This window comes from Alligator mississippiensis, chromosome 1 (assembly GCF_030867095.1).
Source record: "Alligator mississippiensis isolate rAllMis1 chromosome 1, rAllMis1, whole genome shotgun sequence".
In the NCBI taxonomy this organism is placed as follows: Eukaryota; Metazoa; Chordata; order Crocodylia; family Alligatoridae; genus Alligator; species Alligator mississippiensis.
This window is the reverse complement of record NC_081824.1, coordinates 243126939-243146570: the sequence shown is the minus strand read 5'-3', so window position 1 is coordinate 243146570 and position 19632 is coordinate 243126939. Positions and strand designations below refer to the sequence as shown.

The 19632-nt window shown below is 48.0% G+C and overlaps 1 protein-coding gene across 1 annotated transcript; it reads right to left on the bottom strand.

Annotated features, from left to right (window-relative positions):
* Nucleotides 1-1595: 1595 nt before the first annotated feature.
* On the bottom strand, nt 1596-18232 carry LOC109280283 (uncharacterized). Its single transcript, XM_019476006.2, has 5 exons — nt 14902-18232; nt 12435-12614; nt 10027-10199; nt 8575-8692; nt 1596-3355 (listed from the first exon to the last, which is right to left on the bottom strand). The coding sequence occupies exons 1-5, from the start codon at nt 18157-18159 to the stop codon at nt 3158-3160; spliced, it is 3927 nt and encodes a 1308-aa protein (XP_019331551.1). The 5' UTR covers nt 18160-18232; the 3' UTR covers nt 1596-3157.
* Nucleotides 18233-19632: the final 1400 nt, after the last annotated feature.

The window sequence follows — 19632 nt, the reverse complement described above, 5'->3', positions numbered from 1 at the left end:
TTGGCTGGGAGGCAAAAATAGTGGTGTTAAATATGCCATGGCTTTTGCCTCCCAGCCAACTGGGGGGGGGGAGGGGTAGCACATCACAAAACAAGCAAGATTAAAGAAGCTGCTGTGCAGTGCACTTCCAATACAATTTTGGTAGGTCCCTACTTATATCTCTTCTCTCTCTCCCCACCTCCAGCTTCTAGAAAGAACAGGAACTCTCAGGAAAGACCCCTTCTAGCACCATCCAGAAGGCAGGGTGTCATGAGCCAGGACACACCCATCCTATCCAAAAACCCATCCAAAAAAAAATCTTTCAACATGGAACATTAAAACATAATCCAACCACATGAGGCACAGATAGAAGTGCAACTCTTGAGTCTAACTCATGGCACTTCACAGAATGTGCCACGTGTTAGACCAGGGTCAGGCAATTATTTCAGGTGGAGGATTGCTTAACAAGTCTTGGCAAGCTGTTGAGGGCTGCATGGGTAGCCCCACCCCTTGACAGGTGCTCTACCCCCTGGTCACCATCTTGTGATTGGAAGTCCTGCCCCTTAATCCCTGACCTTTACCACCAGAAGTCCCTCCCCTTGCCCCCAGAAGCACTTCTTGAGCAAGGGGTTTTGCCATCTCAGAACCAGAAAAATACCAAATTATATTCTAAAACTCAAACATCTACAACATTCATTAATTTGATTTCAAAAAAATATTTTTGTCTTGATTTACATGTGTTTGTGTACAGTGTGTGATTGCACCATAACTTAAAATGGGGAGGGTTACAGGTTTGTGGGGTGCTGTGGATGTGTGGGTAAGTGGGTTGTGGAAGAAGGTGTGGGTGTGTGGGGGAAGGGTTTTGTGGGGGGATAGGTGTGGGGAGTGTGCGGTGAGGGAGCTTGTGGGTGTGTATGTGGATATGTGGGATGTGGTTGGATATGGGGTTTGTGGGGAGCTGTGTGTGGGGGACGGTGGCTAAGATGTGTGAGGGGGTGTGGAGGTCTATGTGTATGGTAGTGTGAGGGAAGGTGTGGTTGTATGTGTATGGCATGGTATGTATGTGGGACTCAGCCTATGAACACACGCGCGCACACACACACACACACACACACACTCTGTCTCTCCCTCATTGCACACATATACACACCACACACACACACACACACTCTGTCTCTCCCTCATTGCACACATATACACACCACACACACACACACACACACACATCCTCCCGCTCCTGGCCCCAGAGTACTGGCAAAGTTCCTGTGCTCCCATAGCCTGATGCTGCTGCTGAGAACCACATGGTGCTGTAGTGGCTGGCAGAGAGGGCAGGAAAGCAGGGAAATGGCAGCTACAGTTAGAGGGAGGGGAAGTGAATGGGTGTGCAGGAGCACAGTGACAGCTGGGTGGGAGTGCAGGGCCTGCACTGTTGTCCCAGTGCCAGGGCCAGTGGGGCCCAGAGCATGGCAGCAGGAGAAAGGGGTCCAGCACCAGCTGTGCTGGAGGGGGAGGCCAGGGTCCCATGCTCCTGCTGCACCACTCTGGGCCCCACCAACACTGGGCCCTATGTTCCTGCCCAGCTGTTGATGCGTTCCCGCATGCCTACTCACTGCAATTCCCCCACCTGCCATTTCCCTGCTTTCCTGCCCACTGCTGCCAGCACCATGTGGTTCCTGGCTGTATGGCTGCAACCACAGGACTCAGCAGGAGCCAGCCTAGCCCAGCCCCGAGGACTGCCTCCAGGGGTGATCGCCTGTGGTCCTCCCCTGCCTCCCTGCCCCCTCCCCCCATGTTCTTATCTGAGTTTCCTTTTCTGGTACAGGGAGGTGGGACCAGCCCCAGGGTCCCAGGCCAGAAGTCTCTGTAAGGCTGGGCAGGCCATACTGCTGGGCTGCTGGGTCCTGCTGCCAGCTTCCCCTGGGTCCTACTGCCCCTGGCTCCTGACATTTTGACAGGCAGCCAGGAGCAGATAAATATTAAATTTCTAAACTTTTTTAGGGGCTCCGCGGACCAGATAGATTGGCCTGGTGCACTGAATCTGGCCCATGGGCAGTATTTTGCCTGCCCCTGTGTTAGACTGATCCTTCCAATCCAACAGAGGTTAGTTGTTGTGTCGTGTGGGTGGGAGATTGGATTTGGATCCAATCCAGGAAGAGAAGCTGCATCTCTGCAGCCTCTTCTCCTAGCTCTGTCCCCTAGCTCCCAGTTCCTGTGCTGACTCAGGATGGGAGGGTGAGAAGGCAGGTGAGGGAGGTCCATTCTGGAGTTTCCCCAGCTGCTCTGAAGTGGGGGGGAGGGGGGCAGGTGGATTGGAGACCCCACCTTGGGAGGGAACATTTTCCCAGCCCCATACCCCAATCTGCCAATCAGAGCATGAGTCTGGGAAGCAGCAGCTGGGGGAAAGAACATTTTCCCAGCTCCTTGCCCCAATCTGGCAATTGAGACATGGGGCTGGAAAGCATCTGCCTGGGGGAAGAGACAGTTTCCCTGCCTCCTGCTGTCTGGGCTAACTGGGAGCAATTTGCTCCCAGTCAGCAGTCTACACGTGCACTACTTTCCAATAGTTGTTGCATGGTTAATCTACTACCTGTATTTACAGGTAGTACACAGCCATGCAGTAGACTAATCTACTGCACAGTAAATGCTGCACACATATAGATGGTGACACTTTACTACGCAGCATAGCCACACCCAGAGGTTGTTTTCCTAGGGAGTAAACAGATCAAAGCTGAGAGGGTTCTTCTGTGGTATAGTCTCATATTCAGTGTCAAGCAGGTGCACAAAGCCATGTAGCCACGATGGACAAGTAAGTTCTCATGAACATTGTTAGGTTAACATCAACACCTGTGTATTCACCCACAGGTCCAGAATTTGAACCAACACATTGTGGTGTGAAGGGCCTCTGAATGGAGGAATTTCCATTTACAAGCCAACTGTTTAGGTAAAACAACCTAGGGGGAGATTAATTCTTCATGGCCCTTGGAAAATATGTACAGTCTTCTAGTGTCTAGTGTCCTGTTTCTGGTGAGCACAGGAAGTTTCAAAAGAGGTCAGTGACGAGAGGCCTACCCTTCCAGGCAGCAAATTCTTTGCCACTGGCAGAGATCTCTTCCTGTTCCTGGGGAGCGCTAGCCATACCAGGATTTTTTTAACAGGGTAAGAGTAGGTGGGAGAGTTTTTAACATTGAGATGATGGTCCTTGAACCAGGGCTGTAAGAGTGGGTTCAAGCCCTGCACGTGTTTTGCGAAGTCCTAACTCATCCCTGTCTGGGTTTAAAGCTTCTTTGGTTCTATGCCATAATAGGGTTTTTTTCCACTGAGTACAAAAAGCAGCTACCTCCCCTTCTTCTGAGTCAGGAGATGGCTGCCGCAAGCCCTGTTTGAAAGAAATAAATAATCATACAATAACATACTGACATTAGCAAGCTGGTTTAAATTTCTTACCATGCAAAAAAGTAAAAAAGTCAAAGAAAAATTTGTCTCAGGCAACACAATGGAGTGGCTGATACAGGATGGTGACAACAAAGAGCTAAAGGATGGAGATCCTAATGGTAATGGGCCTTGTGGAAAAAACAGGTGTTTGACTTTGTGCCATCTGACATTCTGATTAACAAGTTAGTTCCATACAAAATAATATGGCAGACATTTAACAGAACTGAGGAGGACTAAATGATCTTGGTCTTGCCTGGCCAATCTCATTTCCTTCTATGACCAGGTGACATATCACCTGGACAAGGGAGAAGAGACTGATGTCATATATCTGGACTTTAAAAAAGCTTTTGATCCGGTGTCCCATTATATCTTCATGGAAAAATTGGCCAACTGAGGCCTCAGCTACATCACGGTCTGATGGGTGGAGAATTGGCTCCAAGGTTGGACCCAGAGAGTGGTAGTTGACAGAAGTGAATCAACATGGCATTCCATGACCAGTGGTGTCCCCAAGGCTCTGTCCTTGGACCTATATTCTTTAACGTCTTTATTAATGATGTGGACACTGGTGTCAGAATCAGACTGCCCAAGTTCGCCAATGACACCAAATTTTGTGGTAGAGTGTCTACACCCGAGGATAGGCTGGTGATCCAGGCTCACCTTGATAGGTTTAGAAAGCGGGCAGATAAAAACCGTATGACATTCAATGCGGAAAAATGCAAGGTACTTCACCTCAGGGAAAAAACCCCACAACACACTTATAGGCTTGGCAGTGCTCTGTTTGCTAGCACCATGGCCAAAAGGGACTTGGGGGTCATGATTGAGCACAAGATGAACATGAGCCACCAATGCAATGTCACAGCTGGTAAAGCAAACAAAATTCTGGCTTGCATCCATAGAGGCTTTGCAAGCAAATCTCAGGATGTCATCCTCCCACTGTAATCAACCTTGGTGAGGCTGCAGCTGGAGTACTGCATCCAATTTTGGGCTCCACAATTCAAGAAGGATGTGAAGAAGCTTGAGAGAATCCAGAGGAGAGCCATGCACTTGATCAGAGGGCAAGAGAACAGGCCTTATGAGGAGATGCTGAGAGCCATGGGACCCTTCAGCCTGGAAAAGCGCAGGCTCTGGGGTGACCTGGTGGCAGCCTATAAGTACACAAGGGGTGTGCATCTGGATCTGGAGGAATGCCTGTTCACCAGAGTGCCCCAAGGGATGACAAGGTCCAATGTCCAAAAACTCCTGCAAGACCATTTTAGGCTGGACATAAGGAAAAACTTCTTTACTGTCCGAGCCCCCAAGGCCTGGGATAGACTCCCTCCAGAGGTGGAGCAAGCACCTACTCTGGACTCTTTTAAGAAATGTTTGGATGCTTATCTTGCTGAGATCCTTTGACCCTAGCTGACTTCCTGCCCCTGGGGTAGGGGGCTGAACTCGGTGAACTTCCAAGGTCCCTTCCAGCCCTAATGTCTATGAAATCTATGAAATCTGAAAGCATAATAGTTAATGTAGATTCTATTAGAAGGCAAATCTTTACCCTCAGCAGCACTTACTGAGTACCAAGTTTTGGCAAGCTGTTGAGGGCCGCATTGGTAGCTGCCACGGGGTGGGGTCCCTAGGGATTGCCGTGATGCCCCCTAGGGCTCTGTGACCTTGCTAGCATTGACCCATGGGTGCCTTCTATTCACTCCTGCCACGTCTTGATGGTTAAGATAATAGATGGTAAAAAGGGAGGCTGCCCTCAAGGTGCTATGCAGTCACAGTCCTGGTGGACCTCACTAAACCATGTGGGTTCTTAGACCCCTTGCTGGGTCCGTCTCTAAGGAATTGCCTCGCGGGACACTCCAAGCCTTATGGGCTAGATGCGTGACTTCAAAACCATCCCTTTATTATGCCCCATGCCTCACAGATGGTATTCAAACATTGTCCCTCTGAGGCCTTGATATAACTCAGCCTCCCTTCATCTCTGGGCTCTTCTCAGCCCTGTCTCTGCACCCTCACTGGTGTTGGGCTCTCCACAGCCCTTTCTCTGTGGTCTCACTGGTGCTGGGCTCTCTGCAGCCCTGTCTCTGTGCCCTCACTGGTGCTGCGCCTGCTGGTGCTGGGGTCTCCACACTGTAGTGTGCCCCAATAAGGCCTTCTCCTCTCCAATAGCCTCAGCCAGGTCCACCAGCCTAAATAACAATGGCAAACACAAGACCCTGGTCTATAACATAATACAAACAGTGCAGGGTGCACTCTGTCCCTTTAAAAGAGGCAAACTTCTCCCCAGGCATTAAGTAACTTGTAGCCCAGGGTACCTGGTGAGCTCTGGGAGCTCCATTAGTCCTGTAAGCAGTATATCAGGCAGCCACGGCACCTCTGGGCAGTTCTATTCTACAGGCTCCTTCCCCTGGCTGCTGCCAGAGAACTAACCCCTGCTGGCCTCAGACCTGGGGTTTGTATGTGCCCAGGACCTTCTTCCAGTCAGCTGACCAGGTGCAGGTTCAAGCTAATTCCATCATTTACCTGCTGCCATAGTAACCTGCACCTGTGTGGGGTTTCTGCCTGGCTCCTAGGGCCCTCTCTCTAGGCAGATTCTGCCCTTAAAGAAGCAAGCATCTTAGTGCCCTGTGACAGTACCCCACCCCTTGACAGATGTCCTGCCCCAGTCACCATCTTGTGGCTGGAAATCCCGCCCCCTAACCCCTGACCTTAGCCACCAGAAGTCCCTCCCTTTGCCCCCGGAAGTACTCCTTTCAGCAAGAGGTTTTGCCATCTTGGAACCAAAAAAATACAAAATTATATTCTAAAAAGCAAACATCTACACCCTCACAAAAACAATATTTTTGTCCTGATTTACATGTGTTTGTGTAGTGTACATAGAGGTGATTGCACAATAGCTTAAAATGAAGTCTTAGTCTTGTATATTGTGGTGGGGTGGGTATAGGTTTGTGGGGGGCTGTGGGTGTGTGGGTATGCAGGGTGAGAGAACATGTGGGGGTGTGTGTGTGTGTGTGTTATGTGGGGTGTGGGTGGGGAAGGGGTTTGTGGGGGCTGGGTGTCTGGCTTGTGTGAGGGGATGGGTGGGATCTGCATGTATGGCAGTGTGAGGGCGGTGTGGGTGCATGTGTATGGCCGGGTATGCATGTGGAACTCACCCTTTGAACACACACACACACTCTGCCCCTGCCTACACACATACACACACATACACACACACACACACACTGTCCCTGCCTGCCCACACATAGATACACACACATTGTCCCTGCCTGCCCACACACACACACACACACACACACACACACACTGTCCCTGCCTGCCCATACACACACACACATGTGCCAGCTAGGCCCCATGCTCCCCAGTTCAGGGCTGCAGCAGCAGCCATATGGTGCTAGAGCAAGGCAGGGTCAAACAGAGAGTGAAATGGCTGGGGGTGGGTAGGGCTGGGGTGTTCAGTCCCACTGAGGCTCCCCCTGGGTCCTACTGCCCCTGGCTCTTGTCAGCTTCGACAGGCTGCTGGGGCAGATAAATATTAATTTTCTACATTTTTTAGGGGCCCCACAGGCTGGATAGAATGGCCTGGCAGGAAGTATTTTGATTGCCCCTGGTTTAGTATATAATCCCAGGCCCTGCACTGGGGCCATTGCTATTCTACACCTCACACTCTACAGCAACTCCCAACCTTGCTCTAGCCTTACTCCCAGCTTTTGACCTTTGTGCCTTGCTCCTGCCTTGTCCCTACTTTGGACCCCAGTACCTTGCTCCTGCTTACCCCCATCAGGTGTTCTGGACTCCCTAGCTCCCAACCTCTGGCTTGGCCTAGCCTGGCCTAGACTAGACTATGAACTAGGAACGTACAAACTAGAAACATAGGTCAGACTCCTGATTCTGACCTCTTTGTGCTGCCTTGACTTCCACTGATTTGGATCTGGATTCCTTGCAGGCTCAGGTACTGGTTTAACCCTGAGCTCCTTAAGACTGCTCCCATCCATCCGTTAGGACTGAATCTGGTGGAGTCCTGTTATAATTGATTCTCAGCCCCAGTCAATTCAGTGTCTTCATCAAAAAGTGGAAGAAAATAAAGTAATTACTAAAAAAAACCCAACCCTCTGTAAATGACCAAGATTATTGGGCTGGTAAATAAAGAGGGCAATCAGTGTTACAGAATGAGCAGGACTGCTAGAAAAGGCAGAGCTAATAAGCCATCTGCAGGGCCAAATGCAAATGCATATAACGAGGAACAAAAAAAATATATACAGAATGGGGGACAGTGACTCTGAAAAGGGCTTAGTGGTGATTGTCATTTACCAGCTGTATAGATGCAGTTGGAGCCTAACAAGACAGACTACCTTGTTAAATAGCACATACTCATTCAGCCAGCCCTAGGGGGCTCCATGTCCTGTGTTAATAAGGAAATTTGGACATATTATTGTTCAAAGCTGTATCAGAGCAGAGAGTGGATGAGTGTTCCTTCTCACCATTAGAAGCCTGATCTATTCAGTTGTTTAAAATATTACAAGAAGGTCTTGCTGTCATCACAGGTAATCAGGAAGCTTTTGGAATGGAACCAGAGCTGAGCCACATCTAAGATGAAGGCACGTACGGCCTATTTGCAAACAAATTCCAGGTGAGAACCTACCTCTAGTTTTAAATGATTCCCTCGCTCTCCAAAACCAGGAGCTGAAGTCACTTTGTTGATCTCAGAGCTTTGCATGTAAAAATGAGCACCCCTGAATTTAGATGGAAAAGTAAGAAATGCTGACAGTGAAGGTTAATTATTTAGAAGAATGAATTAATCCATGGTCTTCAGCAAGAAGGAAGCTGCTACATGGATCACTGCAATAGTAAAGTGGAAGAGAGATGCAAATGGTAGGCCTAAAGAATAAAACCAATCTAGGGTAAGAAACACTGGTGTGATACCACAGGCAGATAGAAGTCCAGTATGATGAATTTCCTGGAGATTTTGTTAGAGCAAATATCTGTTCTCACTTGCCAGCACTAGCACTAACTAACCTCAAATGGAATCTGCAAAGATTCCTATAGATTCCGGTGGCACTAGAATTCCTCAGTTCCTCCTCAAGAATATCCTAGTCTTAATCCAAGAATGTCATCATAAAAATGTTACTCCATGTATACTTGCCCTATAAATGACCTTGTGCTGTCCCAGTGCAGACTTACTTTGATGCACGCTGCCTCTGCTGCCTTCAGCAGCTGTAGCACCGCCTGAATTAGGTTCTGGGCATTGTTTACCAGGAGTTCAGCAGAGCACCTGCTCCCTGCTATTGCTGCTTTTACCCTAAAAAGTATTTAAAATATAAAAAGAAAACATTATACAGCTTGCTATGTGAAGATATGCGATCACTACAGTCAGAGGCAGTTTTTTGGGGAGGACAAGAAGATGCTGTCACTCCTATCAATATGCTCAGCCAGTGCAGTGATGGGGGCAAACAAAGTACCTTGAGGCATATATACCAGCCCCAAAAAGAGACGACATAACCATATCTGTTACAGGGAAACAAAACAAATGGATAGATCCTGATTAAGACCTGCTCACCCAGATCTGACTCAGCACCAGTTAACAGGCAGTGGAATGGAATGGTTTGTTTTTAACAAGACCAGGATAAACTATAAAGGGTACAGATAGACGTTCAGGTCCCCACTCTAACTCATGGCACTGTACGTAAAGCGCCTTAAGTTAGAGTGCCCTCCATCCCTGACCCAATGGATGTTCGCCTGTCTGAACCCAACAGAAATCAAGCCTGTCTGCACCGGCTCTCCTGGCCAGCAGGATGGAGCATGCCTGTTCCACACCTTTCCCCAGCCCTGCCCCATACCTCTCAGCTCTGGGGCTGTCAGCACGGAGGGAGGAGTCAGCCAGCAGAAGCATTCTGCCAGATGGGCTTTGTCAGGCCTGAGCTGGAGTGAGGAGTCAGAGCCCCCCCCACCCTGTGGTCCCCCTACTAGATGGGGTACTGGAAGCAGCTTGGCAGGGCCCATGAAGTGAGGGGGCTCTGATCCACACTCCACCACCCCCACCCCCAGCTCAGGCCGAGCAAAGCCCAGGCTGTAGTGCGCTGCTTCTGGCTCCCCACTACCTCCTTCCCTTTCACTTCCTTCCTGACATTCCTGAATATGCAAATATTAACCCTAGGGAAATGCCCTAGGGGCTGTAAGCAGAGCACCTTCATTTGATCCCTCATTTGAAGAAGGTTAATTTTTCGTGCGATCGGCCCCTTTAAAAAGCACTCTGCAGCCACGCACACATATCAGAGTACAGATGTAGAGTGCTTGCAAGGGCCAAGTCACACACAAAATGTAACTTCTGTCTGCACCAAAAAAGGCACATGGGGTAGTCACCAGGATGCAAACAGCAGCCTCCAGTTGCCTTCACCTAGCATGAGAACAAGGGCCAGGTTAGTTTTTAGGCTTGTAAGAAAGTAAAACAAAGAGGAAACTTCCCCAAGGCAAAGACAATGCTCACCTCAGTGACTGCTACTGGTACCATATGTGCATACTAGTGAGAAAAACAGCAAGCAGCACCCTTGAAGATCCTCAACTATTAAGGGGCACCCCTACCTCTTACGCACGCTAACTGTGAGCAAAAGAGCACCCTCTGACCTTGTGATTTACCTGGCAAGAATGCTGAGCTGGCTGCTGATGGTCTGGATCTGCTCCGTGATACGCAGCACAGCTGGTGCACACCTGTCATCCAAGCAATTCTTTGCAATGATGTGGCCAAATTTAACAAACACTTGCCCCTTGGAAGCCACTTGTCCAGCACAGTCAACAAGCTGCTCTTTGGTCTAAAATTAAATCAAAGACATATGTAGAATGGAGGGATGTGAATCATTTCTAGGGCTATAATCACTTCTATAGCATAACGACCATAACTTCTTGCTGCACTTAGGCAAACCAGAGGTGCTGGTGAGAGCCTGAGAGCAGATGCAGTGCAAGCACTCTTCAGCCAACAGCTGGAGGATGCTTTACATCTCCAAACTACCCCTCTTGCAGCAGCAGCGTATAGCTCCTCCACCTCCTTCAACCCATTTTGCAGAAGCCTCAATGGTAAGTGCTGCCATACGTAATTCTATCAAAGGATCAGAACCACCACAGACTAGGGGCCCAACCTGAAGCAGTCAGGCCTTAAGGAAGCCAAGCAGGGGAAGGGAGGAAGGGGTGACAGGTCAGAGGACATAGTGAAATAGGAGAGGAAATGGATAGAGAACTCTCTCACCTTTCTCTGCCTTCTGGAGGAAACTTTTCAGAGCTTTCCACAAATACCCCTAGCAGTGCTAGTAAACAAAGGCATGCTCAGCAACACCTCTACATTGGCTGGGGGAGGGGCAATGCTACTTACAAAACAACCCACAGAAAACTTTTGTCATACTCGTTGTCCCAGACTGGCACTGGATGGTTGTATTTACATGGAGCATTGGAAAACCAACCAGCCTGATCTGAACACAAATGTTGGGAATGGGAGGAGGTGGTTGTGAGAAGTGGGAACAGTTGCTTCCCCTCTCATTCCTGACTGGGCAGGCCACCTCTGCCTCCTCTCATGCCTCCTGGCCCTAAAAGCCCTGAATTTTCATTTTGCCATTAGACAAGAGGGTGGGGAGCAGTCTCCTGTCAGGCAGCTGATGGTTCAGAGGTAGGGGAAGCCTTCTTCTGGTTTGGGCAACCCATGAAGGGATCATACAAGAAACTGTTTTGCCATCCATGCAGACTGGAACCCTCATATTTAGCTTCTTTGCCTGCTGAATGAGTTAAAACACAGTCCAGGAGGCATCATGTCTTGCCTTATCTGAGGGTCTCTGTAGTGATGACTGCATGGTGCTGTTTTCTGCAGCAGTGGCCCATTCAGCATTAACTCTAATTTCATGGAGAGTTCAATAGTCATCATTAAGCTTAGCACCTCTCTATGCATTCCTGCATTTGTACCAGGGGTCGAACCAGGTGTTCCCTAACATCCCTTCCAACCCTGTGCTTCTATGATCCTATGATTCTGCACTCAGCTCTTAGTTCTCTGCCCATAAGACAGCTCATCACTGACACAGTGTTTGCTGAGAAGGAAAGATGAAAAAAATATTCCATCAGATCTATCCTGGATCTCCTCCCTCTGACACCAATAACCACAGCACCAAAGGCCTGAGGAAATCTTGACCCTTTACTTTGCTACTAATATCTAGGTGTCCTATCTCCCAAGTTCCAAAAGTTCTCTCTGAAGGTGGGCTTTGTTATCTCTTCTCTGTAGGTGGGCAGCAGAGATGTCAGAGGCTACGTGACTCCCTCAGCATCACTGAGAACCAGAGCCAGCATCTGGAATAAAGCCCTTTCCCCAGTCTCATCTTTACTCTGCACTGACACTAGTACCTACACCACCCAGCATCCCCAATTCACAGGCTCACACAGAATACAAGAGATGGGAGGGAAGAGACAAGTCTGAATGAACAGATGCAACCCGGAAGAGATGGCCAGGGAACTGATTGCTACAACCAGAGGAGAGAGGAGGTGCAGTAAAGAACTCTCTGGCTGAAATGAAAAACAGCTTGTAAAACCCCATGGCCTGTCCCTGTTGGGCTAGGGTATATTGGTGTCTTTGCTTCCCAGTTCCCCCATGTGATCCTTTCCCCTGACAAATGGCCCCAAACCCAAAACACACTGGAAGTGGACTGGTCTTATTGTGGGGCACTTTGTTTCCTGGCAACAGGGTACTTCCTGTTGACAGCTCCATTGCTGAAAGGGCAGCGTTAGCCAACAGACTCACAAGCCTGCAGCCTGTGCTACAATGATTTTGGGGGTGCAGAGACTAAACTGAAGGGACAACAGAGGTGACGGGGAGCTGCCATGCTAGTGTAGGGGAGCAGACTCTATTAAAGGTCCATATTCCCATATTCTTAACTTGAGTGGACACAAGGACTGAGGGTCTGGCTCACAGATGGGAAAGCTCAGTCTTTATGCATGCTCAGTGGGTTGCTCTGGTCCGGGTTGCCATAGCATATATTTTCTCCTGCTCTGCACCACACAGCAGGGGGAAGTACCGTAATGGGCCCTTTCCTCTTTAGAAACTGTGTCATGTAAAACATTTGAGTGGCCAGTTCCCTGGTGACCTGGCCCAGTCTACTGGTGTCATCCTGTAAAGCTTCAGTTTCTGGTCGCAGGGCTCCCCACAGCGACTCTCCATTGCTGGCGTTTGGGTCCTTCCAACACTCATGCGGGAGCTGGCAAGACAATGAGACCGATTCATCTCAGGTAATTTATCTTATTTTCAACAGTCTGCTTTACTCATCTCCATGGCAAAGGGCAATTGTGAAGAGCGCTCAGGTTCCCCTTTGCAAAATGCTTTTGTAATCAAAAAGGAATTATGTTTAAATCTTGGTGCACACACCAATGCTTGGGCCATTCTGCATACATACACTTTCAGACATTCCTACAAAGCCATGCAAATAAGCATTGCTGTGTGTGCCCTGGCAGAATGAGAACTGTCTTGCCCAGTACTCTTAAGTCCCTGATTTCCACTTGACTGAGTCTGCCCAGAAGAAGCTTTCCAAACCTGATTGTTCCTTTTAAATGTCTCCTCGCTTATCCCTGTATGTAACCCCCAGTTTGAACTGTCCTTTCAAACTGCAGATCTAAGCTGCTCAGAAGAGCAATTATGACCTAAAATAACTCTGGAATGTTTATTCTAAAATGCCTGAATAATGCTGCTATGCTTCTACGTACCTTGGAGGACTGGAAGCTAAATACAAAAATGGCACCAGCACTTCCTACGAGCTAAAAGAGCAGCAAATCCCATTGGCTAAACTGACTGGGAGAATGTTGAACCCAGGCCTCAGAGTGCTAGTGCTCAGGCCTCCCCTGCAGCTCAGACAACAATGTGGGCTCCCCAGGATGCTTAGTCAGACATTCCAGAGGAACTCGGTAGAGACAGCAGCTGCAATGGAAAGAAAGACCTGCAGTGTGAGGAGCTGAGCTGGGAATTGCTGAGGTTGGCACCAAGGTAGCAACAGAAGTCCCCCGCCCTGCCCTGCCCCTGTCATATGTAAAGGCTGAAGATTCAGAAATTGGAGAGTTTATGCAAATGACTTATATCAATATTTGCACCTTTACATAAACAGAAGTAACCTGCCCACCCCCCTCCCCCCTAAGTCATCAGAATGACAAGGCTGTAGTATGACATGAGCATTCTACTTTGGATGCTCCCTCCAACTTTCTCCTTGTTGCTATTCCTGTACCAGAAAAGGAACTGTGGCATCTGTGCTGAGAGAGCAAGCATACCACCCTGTAGCTATGGCCAGGTGTTTGCTCTATGATGATGCTGCTTCTCTCTGGTTCCTGTTGGCAGATCTCTGTTGGCAAGCATATTACCCAGGGCAACCCTGGGCATAGCTCCAAATCCACAGCCATAGCTAAAAAATGACAGACTATGTGCTGGGTGAAGCCACCTCCTGACCAGTGCAGGAACCAAAAGCAATCATCCCTGCAGAGGTGAGGATGATGATTACAATCAGCAACTATCTCATTTTTGAGTGGCAGACTTGCCATGCACCTACATCCTACCTGGGTGCTTGATGCTAGTTGTAAATACTGACCCCTGGATCAGCACCAATGCCTTCATATTCAACTCAACATTAGTCACTCAATGGTAAACTCTGAGCTCAGATCTGGTTTACAGGGAACTCCAGTTCCAGCCTCTTTTACATAAGTTCACATGGCAATCAGTTGTTTTGTCTCATGAACCCTGAGAATCTGGTGCCAGGCCTGGCTGTAACCCCCAGTGAACAGAACACTAGGTACATGCTGCCTGATGTTCCACTGCCTGTACGTTAAGGCAGTAATGCAGGTACAAGGACATATTGTATTTGCTTGCATACAACTCACCCCTGAAGATATGCACATTGTTTTGGTAAGGGCAGAAGTACTGGGGAAAAGATTTTTTCCAGACTTAAACTTGCATAGAGCAGAGACACAGCTAAAAATTCTGCAAGGCTGTGAAATAGGAGAAGGGAGACCAGGAGGAGTTAGCAGGCAGCAAAAGTGCCAGAAGAAAAGTTAGCTTGATTACTGGAACATGAAGACCATTAAAAAGGAGAGCAGTTGATTGGGAAGAACAATGAGCCATTAAGTCAACTGACTCTCTCAGCTGCTATTGCTGCTGTTACGCAGTTGGCTTTGTAACAGGAATCAAAATGGGGTACTTCTATTCCAGGCAGAAACATCAACTTCCTCACTTAAGATATGCACCCCAAATTTGGGGAGCTGATTTTTGGAGAAAAGGTGCATGTGATATGTATTGTCACAGTATTGTCAGAGACTCTGAACAACCAGAATTCTAGAGTATCCTATGCTTTGCTTAGGATAAAAAAAAAAAAGAAAAAAGTTACAGTTCTAAAGCAATTTCAAACAAGACAGAGGATAGCAGAAAAGCAGTGAAATGCAATTGGCACAACTTAGAATTTACACTGATTAATTTTAGGAAATTGCTAGAAGTGACAAAATCCACTATACCATTTCAAATGTCTCCCTGGCAGCTAAACCTGTCCATTCACTCTTGGCCAGAGAACTTTCCGCTGAATTGGCAAAACCTGCACAACTCTGATTTTTTGTGCCGGGTATTTCAGCTTGGAAGAGCTGTGCTGTGCCATAATGTTGATGTGGAACATTATGTGACTCACTGTTTTGCAAGTACAGTTTAATGAGCTCCAGGGCTGATTCCCTGATGCCCGGAACTGACTGAAGTTGGGTCACAACCCAGTGAGCTTTAGCAGCCCATTCCCATAAAATATTATCCAGCTGGAAAAGCTCCTTGTCCTGTTGGCTTTGTAGGAGTTTACTAGCTCTTCCTATCACCTCCAAGGTAAGGAGGAGAAGGTGGTCTGTGGCTGAAAGCAAGCTTTCCTGTAGGTTTAAGCATGCAGTGTTCTGCAGAGCATCTTTAATGATTGTTTTGACTTGCTGGACATTTGCCATCATTCGCCCAGCCCTCTCTTCAAAGACCTTTCTGATCATCTCTCTGTCGCTGTCGTGGACCTTTGCACAAGGCAGAGCCAACTGAACAACACTTTGGATGACCCTTAGAAATTCCTGGTTGGTGCTGTTGAGGTAAAGTATCAGTGTTTGTGCCCTAATGGCAAGCTCTCGCTGGAGAAGCTCAAAGCGAACAGACAGGTTGGGGGTAGGCACTAGAGAGACCGACAGAATACCTGCAACCTGCAACACAGCTTCAGTCAGTATCTTGATTTCCTGCCTCAGCACAAGAATCTCACAATCCCTACCACCTTCAGCACAGGAGGCAGGAGAGAAGCAGGCTGCTTCCTGTATTCTCAGAGAGCTCTCAGACACAGCTGCCAAGACAGTCTGCAGGCAAAGCTTGTGCTTCATGGTATTTCTCAGTTCATTCAAGAACAAAACATCTCTTCCTATGAAATGATCCACAGAGAGCAGGAGCACTTGCATGACGACAGACCACAGAACACAGTTGGCTTCCAATCTGTTCACTCCAGCCTGGTTAGAGTGTAAGGTACCAGAGGACAGCACCTTCTCTAACAAAAGCTTTGTATTAGTCTGGGCACACTTGAATTTTGCTTGAACTCTTACAAACCTTTCATGGATCTTGGGAACCACAGTGTGCTCCTCCTCAGTGTCTGTACATGCGATGTCACCTGCTAGCTGAACAACCAACGCTAATGTCTGCATTATCTCATCCAGAGTTTGTTTGCTTTTCAGAAAATCATATGGAGATATAACACAGAACAACTGCTGTGACAGGCTGTACCAAGAGCCTGCCACAGTCATCAGGCACTGCTTAGTTTCACAAATCCTCTCAGAAAGCAAGATAGCTGTTTGAAGGAGTTTGTCAGTACTGGACAGCGGGTTTGGGGCTATTTCCCTAGCTAAGCTAACAACACGTGGTGTTAATAATACTATCTTTCTGTAGTGTGTCAGCTTTTCCAACAAAGGTGACTGAACAATGGGTAAGGCTTCTTTAGCTGCATCAACACAGCAGTTGGAGAGTTCAAGCAAAGTGGAGCAAGCAGTATTGACAGCTGTGACATCATGTTTCTTTGTTGCTGTTAAGAGTTGCCCAATCACAGGGTGTACATCCACTTTTCTTAGAGCGCCATTAAGATATAAGCTACCTGCACTTAGAGGCATTTCAAAAGCACAGGAGAGTGACTGAAGTGGTTTGCATAAAAAATCTTCCAGTAGTTCATTACTGTCAGTGGTCTTTGTTTTTATGGCATGTGTGGCCCTGGGTGCTGGCAGTTCATGAGCAGCAATGCAAGCCAGTTCTCTGGGAAGGTCAGGCTTCCGAATGTGCTCCCGAAGGGGGCTAAGAATAGCTGGATGGTTGGACTCATCTAGCCCTTCTCTGACCCTGCACGCAGAGTCAACCAGATGCTTTGCCCTCCTTAAGAAAGTGTTTCTTGCTTGTGAGCAGGAGATTCTTTCTAAACACTGGTCAGCGGCAGTTTTGACTTCAAGAATGGATGTGTCCAGCTGCTTAACTAAAACAAGTAAACCATTCCTGAAAATGGGATCTCTGGCTTTATCCACATATCTGCGAATGACCTGGACAATGTGGGCAGCTCGGCAGGTAAAATTAGCAGCATGCCAGGAAAACTCTCCAGAGGTCTCACTTTCCAGAGCTTTCTCACAACCTTCTCTGTGATCGGCCATTTCTTGAACAGACAGATCCAGGAATCCGTGCAAGCTGATTACCTCATCAAAGCATGCTGACAGGCTTTCTGTTGTCCCAGCCCATGTATGATACAAGGACTGCCAATGTTCAAACATGCTAATCTTTGGAGGATCTTTGCTCACTTCTGTGAGGAGCAGTGACACAGTGGCCAGGAGTCTATTTAAACAACCTACACAGTCCTCAATTTCAGTAACAGTGTTGATTTTAGTGCACCTGGCCAGAGCAAAATTGGCCACTTTGATCATCTGATGAGAGTGGCTAAAGAAGGCAGTGATGAGAGGCTGAAGTTTCTTCAGAAATCTGTTCCCTTCTGCAGGCGCACATGACATAACAGTAGGCTCCAGCACAGCTTCTATTAACCGTTTCAGAGGTTCTTTCGTTTCGGTGAATGTGTCCACAATCTGACACAGAAGGGCAGTGAGCACTGCTTGATCAAGACTCTTCATTTCCTCCCTCATTGTGTGACATTTCTCTACTAGTTCACCCATTACCTGACTTTGTGTTGCCACCTGTCTTGTTAGCTTTGCGTGGCTGGAGATGCTCTTCCAGAAAGTTAGGAGATGATGGCAATGGTTGATGAGCTGCAGCTTAATATTTGGCCTGGATGAGTCAGCTAAAATCATGCAGTAGAAAACCACTGCTTCTACAAGCGAGTTAAATTCACCTTCATAAAAGTGCTTAGGGTGTGGACTAGACAAGAGACCCATTAGCTGACTCAGATGGTGGGAAAAGAGACCGTTTCTCTCCCTTAGTTCTTTGTTCCCCGAGTCATTTGTAAGCAAGGAAATCAGTTCTTTTACAGTTCTATTAATCAAGGCAAAAACATAGTCTTTAGAAAGGTTCACCTGCAGGTCCTGGGGGTGCTTTAGAACACCATGCTTGGCTGTGTGCAGCAGAGGGACACATTTCTTAAGGATCTGCAGGGTTTCAGCCAAGTGTTTCTGCTGAGGAGATACTTTGAGTTCCTGAATGCGTCTTTCTGTCAAATTGTTCAGCAAAAGCAGGGACTCTGAAAAATCCCGGAAAGCGGCCAGCATGGCTGATATATCTCCTGCAGACTCCATTGTGCTCAAGCAATCCAAAAGCCAGTCAGCAGCCTGAATAATCCTCCTCACTGAAGCATCCTCTTCAATTTGGAGAATCTAGTCAATAAAATCAGAAAAAAGTATCAGAAGAACTAAACATTTAGCTTATTTCCAAGGCTTGGTTTTATCCGTTTTGCTGGGAATGCACTAGTTATTTACAGCTCCAACTTGTATTTGTTTTTAAAAAATGCCTGTGTGCACAAATAAGATTGTACATCTTTTATGACGAGCAGACTGAGAGTACAGAAATCTCATGGTCCAGAACTCTAACAGCATTGCAAGGTCTCCTCTTTTTTGTTCTTGGTAGCCTTGTTCACGATGCAGAGTCTCCGAGCATCTCAGGAATGAAGGGATAGGGATGCACAGAACTCTGGGAAGCTGTTACTTCACCCTACATATGACAAAACGGGGGTATGGAGAGGCTAATTATCTCACCAAGGTCACTACAGAAATCTCCCCAATGTCCCAATTGCCAGTCCTACATCTAAACCACCAGACCAGCCTTCCTTCTTCTCATTAACACTGTGCAGCCACAAGCTAGGATTTCCTGTATTAAAAAGAAGCGTCAGGCCATGTGAAATGACTACTCTTGTGTATGGGACCTTTAAACACCCCAAAAAACTGCATCCAGTTGTTCTTCTCATTGCTCCCAAATACCTGAGAGGCAGTGTGGTACAGTACTTAGGACGCTACATCTAAGATCTGTTCTTGGCTTTTACGCTGATTTGCAGTGCACCCATGGACAAATCCATTCACCTTCTTGTCTTTGTGTTCCTTTTTCTGAATGGGGGTATCAACACTGCTCTGCTTTTGTATTGATGGGCAGAAGGAAAGGGCCACAGAGAAGCTAAGAATTCTGATTAGGATCACAGGTCAGGGTCCACTGAGCAGGCTGCTCTGCAGTCCTATAGTGCAGTGGTAACCAACCAGTCGATCTGAATCCGTGAGAGGCTCCATGATCAGGGGCGGCAGGACACACATGGCTGGGCTGAGCTATACACCCTGCTGCCCGGGCTGGGCTGGGTGAGCAGGGTCAGAGCCCAGGCAACTTGTCCGGGAGGCAGGGGAGGCAGGGCAGGACATAGGGCAGGTGGAGCGGGGAGGGCCATGGTAGATCCTGGGGAACCAAAAAGTGATCTTCACCATAAAAAGGTAGGAGGGCAGTCCCACTCCCAAAGAGCTATCATTTTCAGGTTAAGACAAGCCACACAATGTGAGTCTTAGGCTCCAACTTCATGGGTGCTCCAGGGCTCAAGCACCCACCAAAAAAAATTAGTGGGTGCTCAGAACCCATGAGTCACATCAGCTGAAGCAAGCTGAAGTAGCGCGCTGCCTCTTCTGGGCATGTGCGGGGCTCAGCATGGGAATGCCAAAAAAAGTACCTGCCAGCAAAAAACAAAGTCAGCATCTATGATATGAGCAAAAGAACCAGGGAGAGGGTGCATGGCCCAG

Bases quoted from the DNA above. Each gene is read 5' to 3' on its own strand.
- LOC109280283 (XM_019476006.2), bottom strand. From the start codon at position 18,159: ATGGAGTCTGCAGGAGATATATCAGCCATGCTGGCCGCTTTCCGGGAT. The intron at 12,615-14,901 runs GTATAGTGGATT...TTGTCTTGCCAG, and splicing joins CCAGGGAGACATTTGAAATG to CTCCCGCATGAGTGTTGGAA. The intron at 10,200-12,434 runs GTACTTCCCCCT...ATTTAATTTTAG, and splicing joins AGAGGAAAGGGCCCATTACG to ACCAAAGAGCAGCTTGTTGA.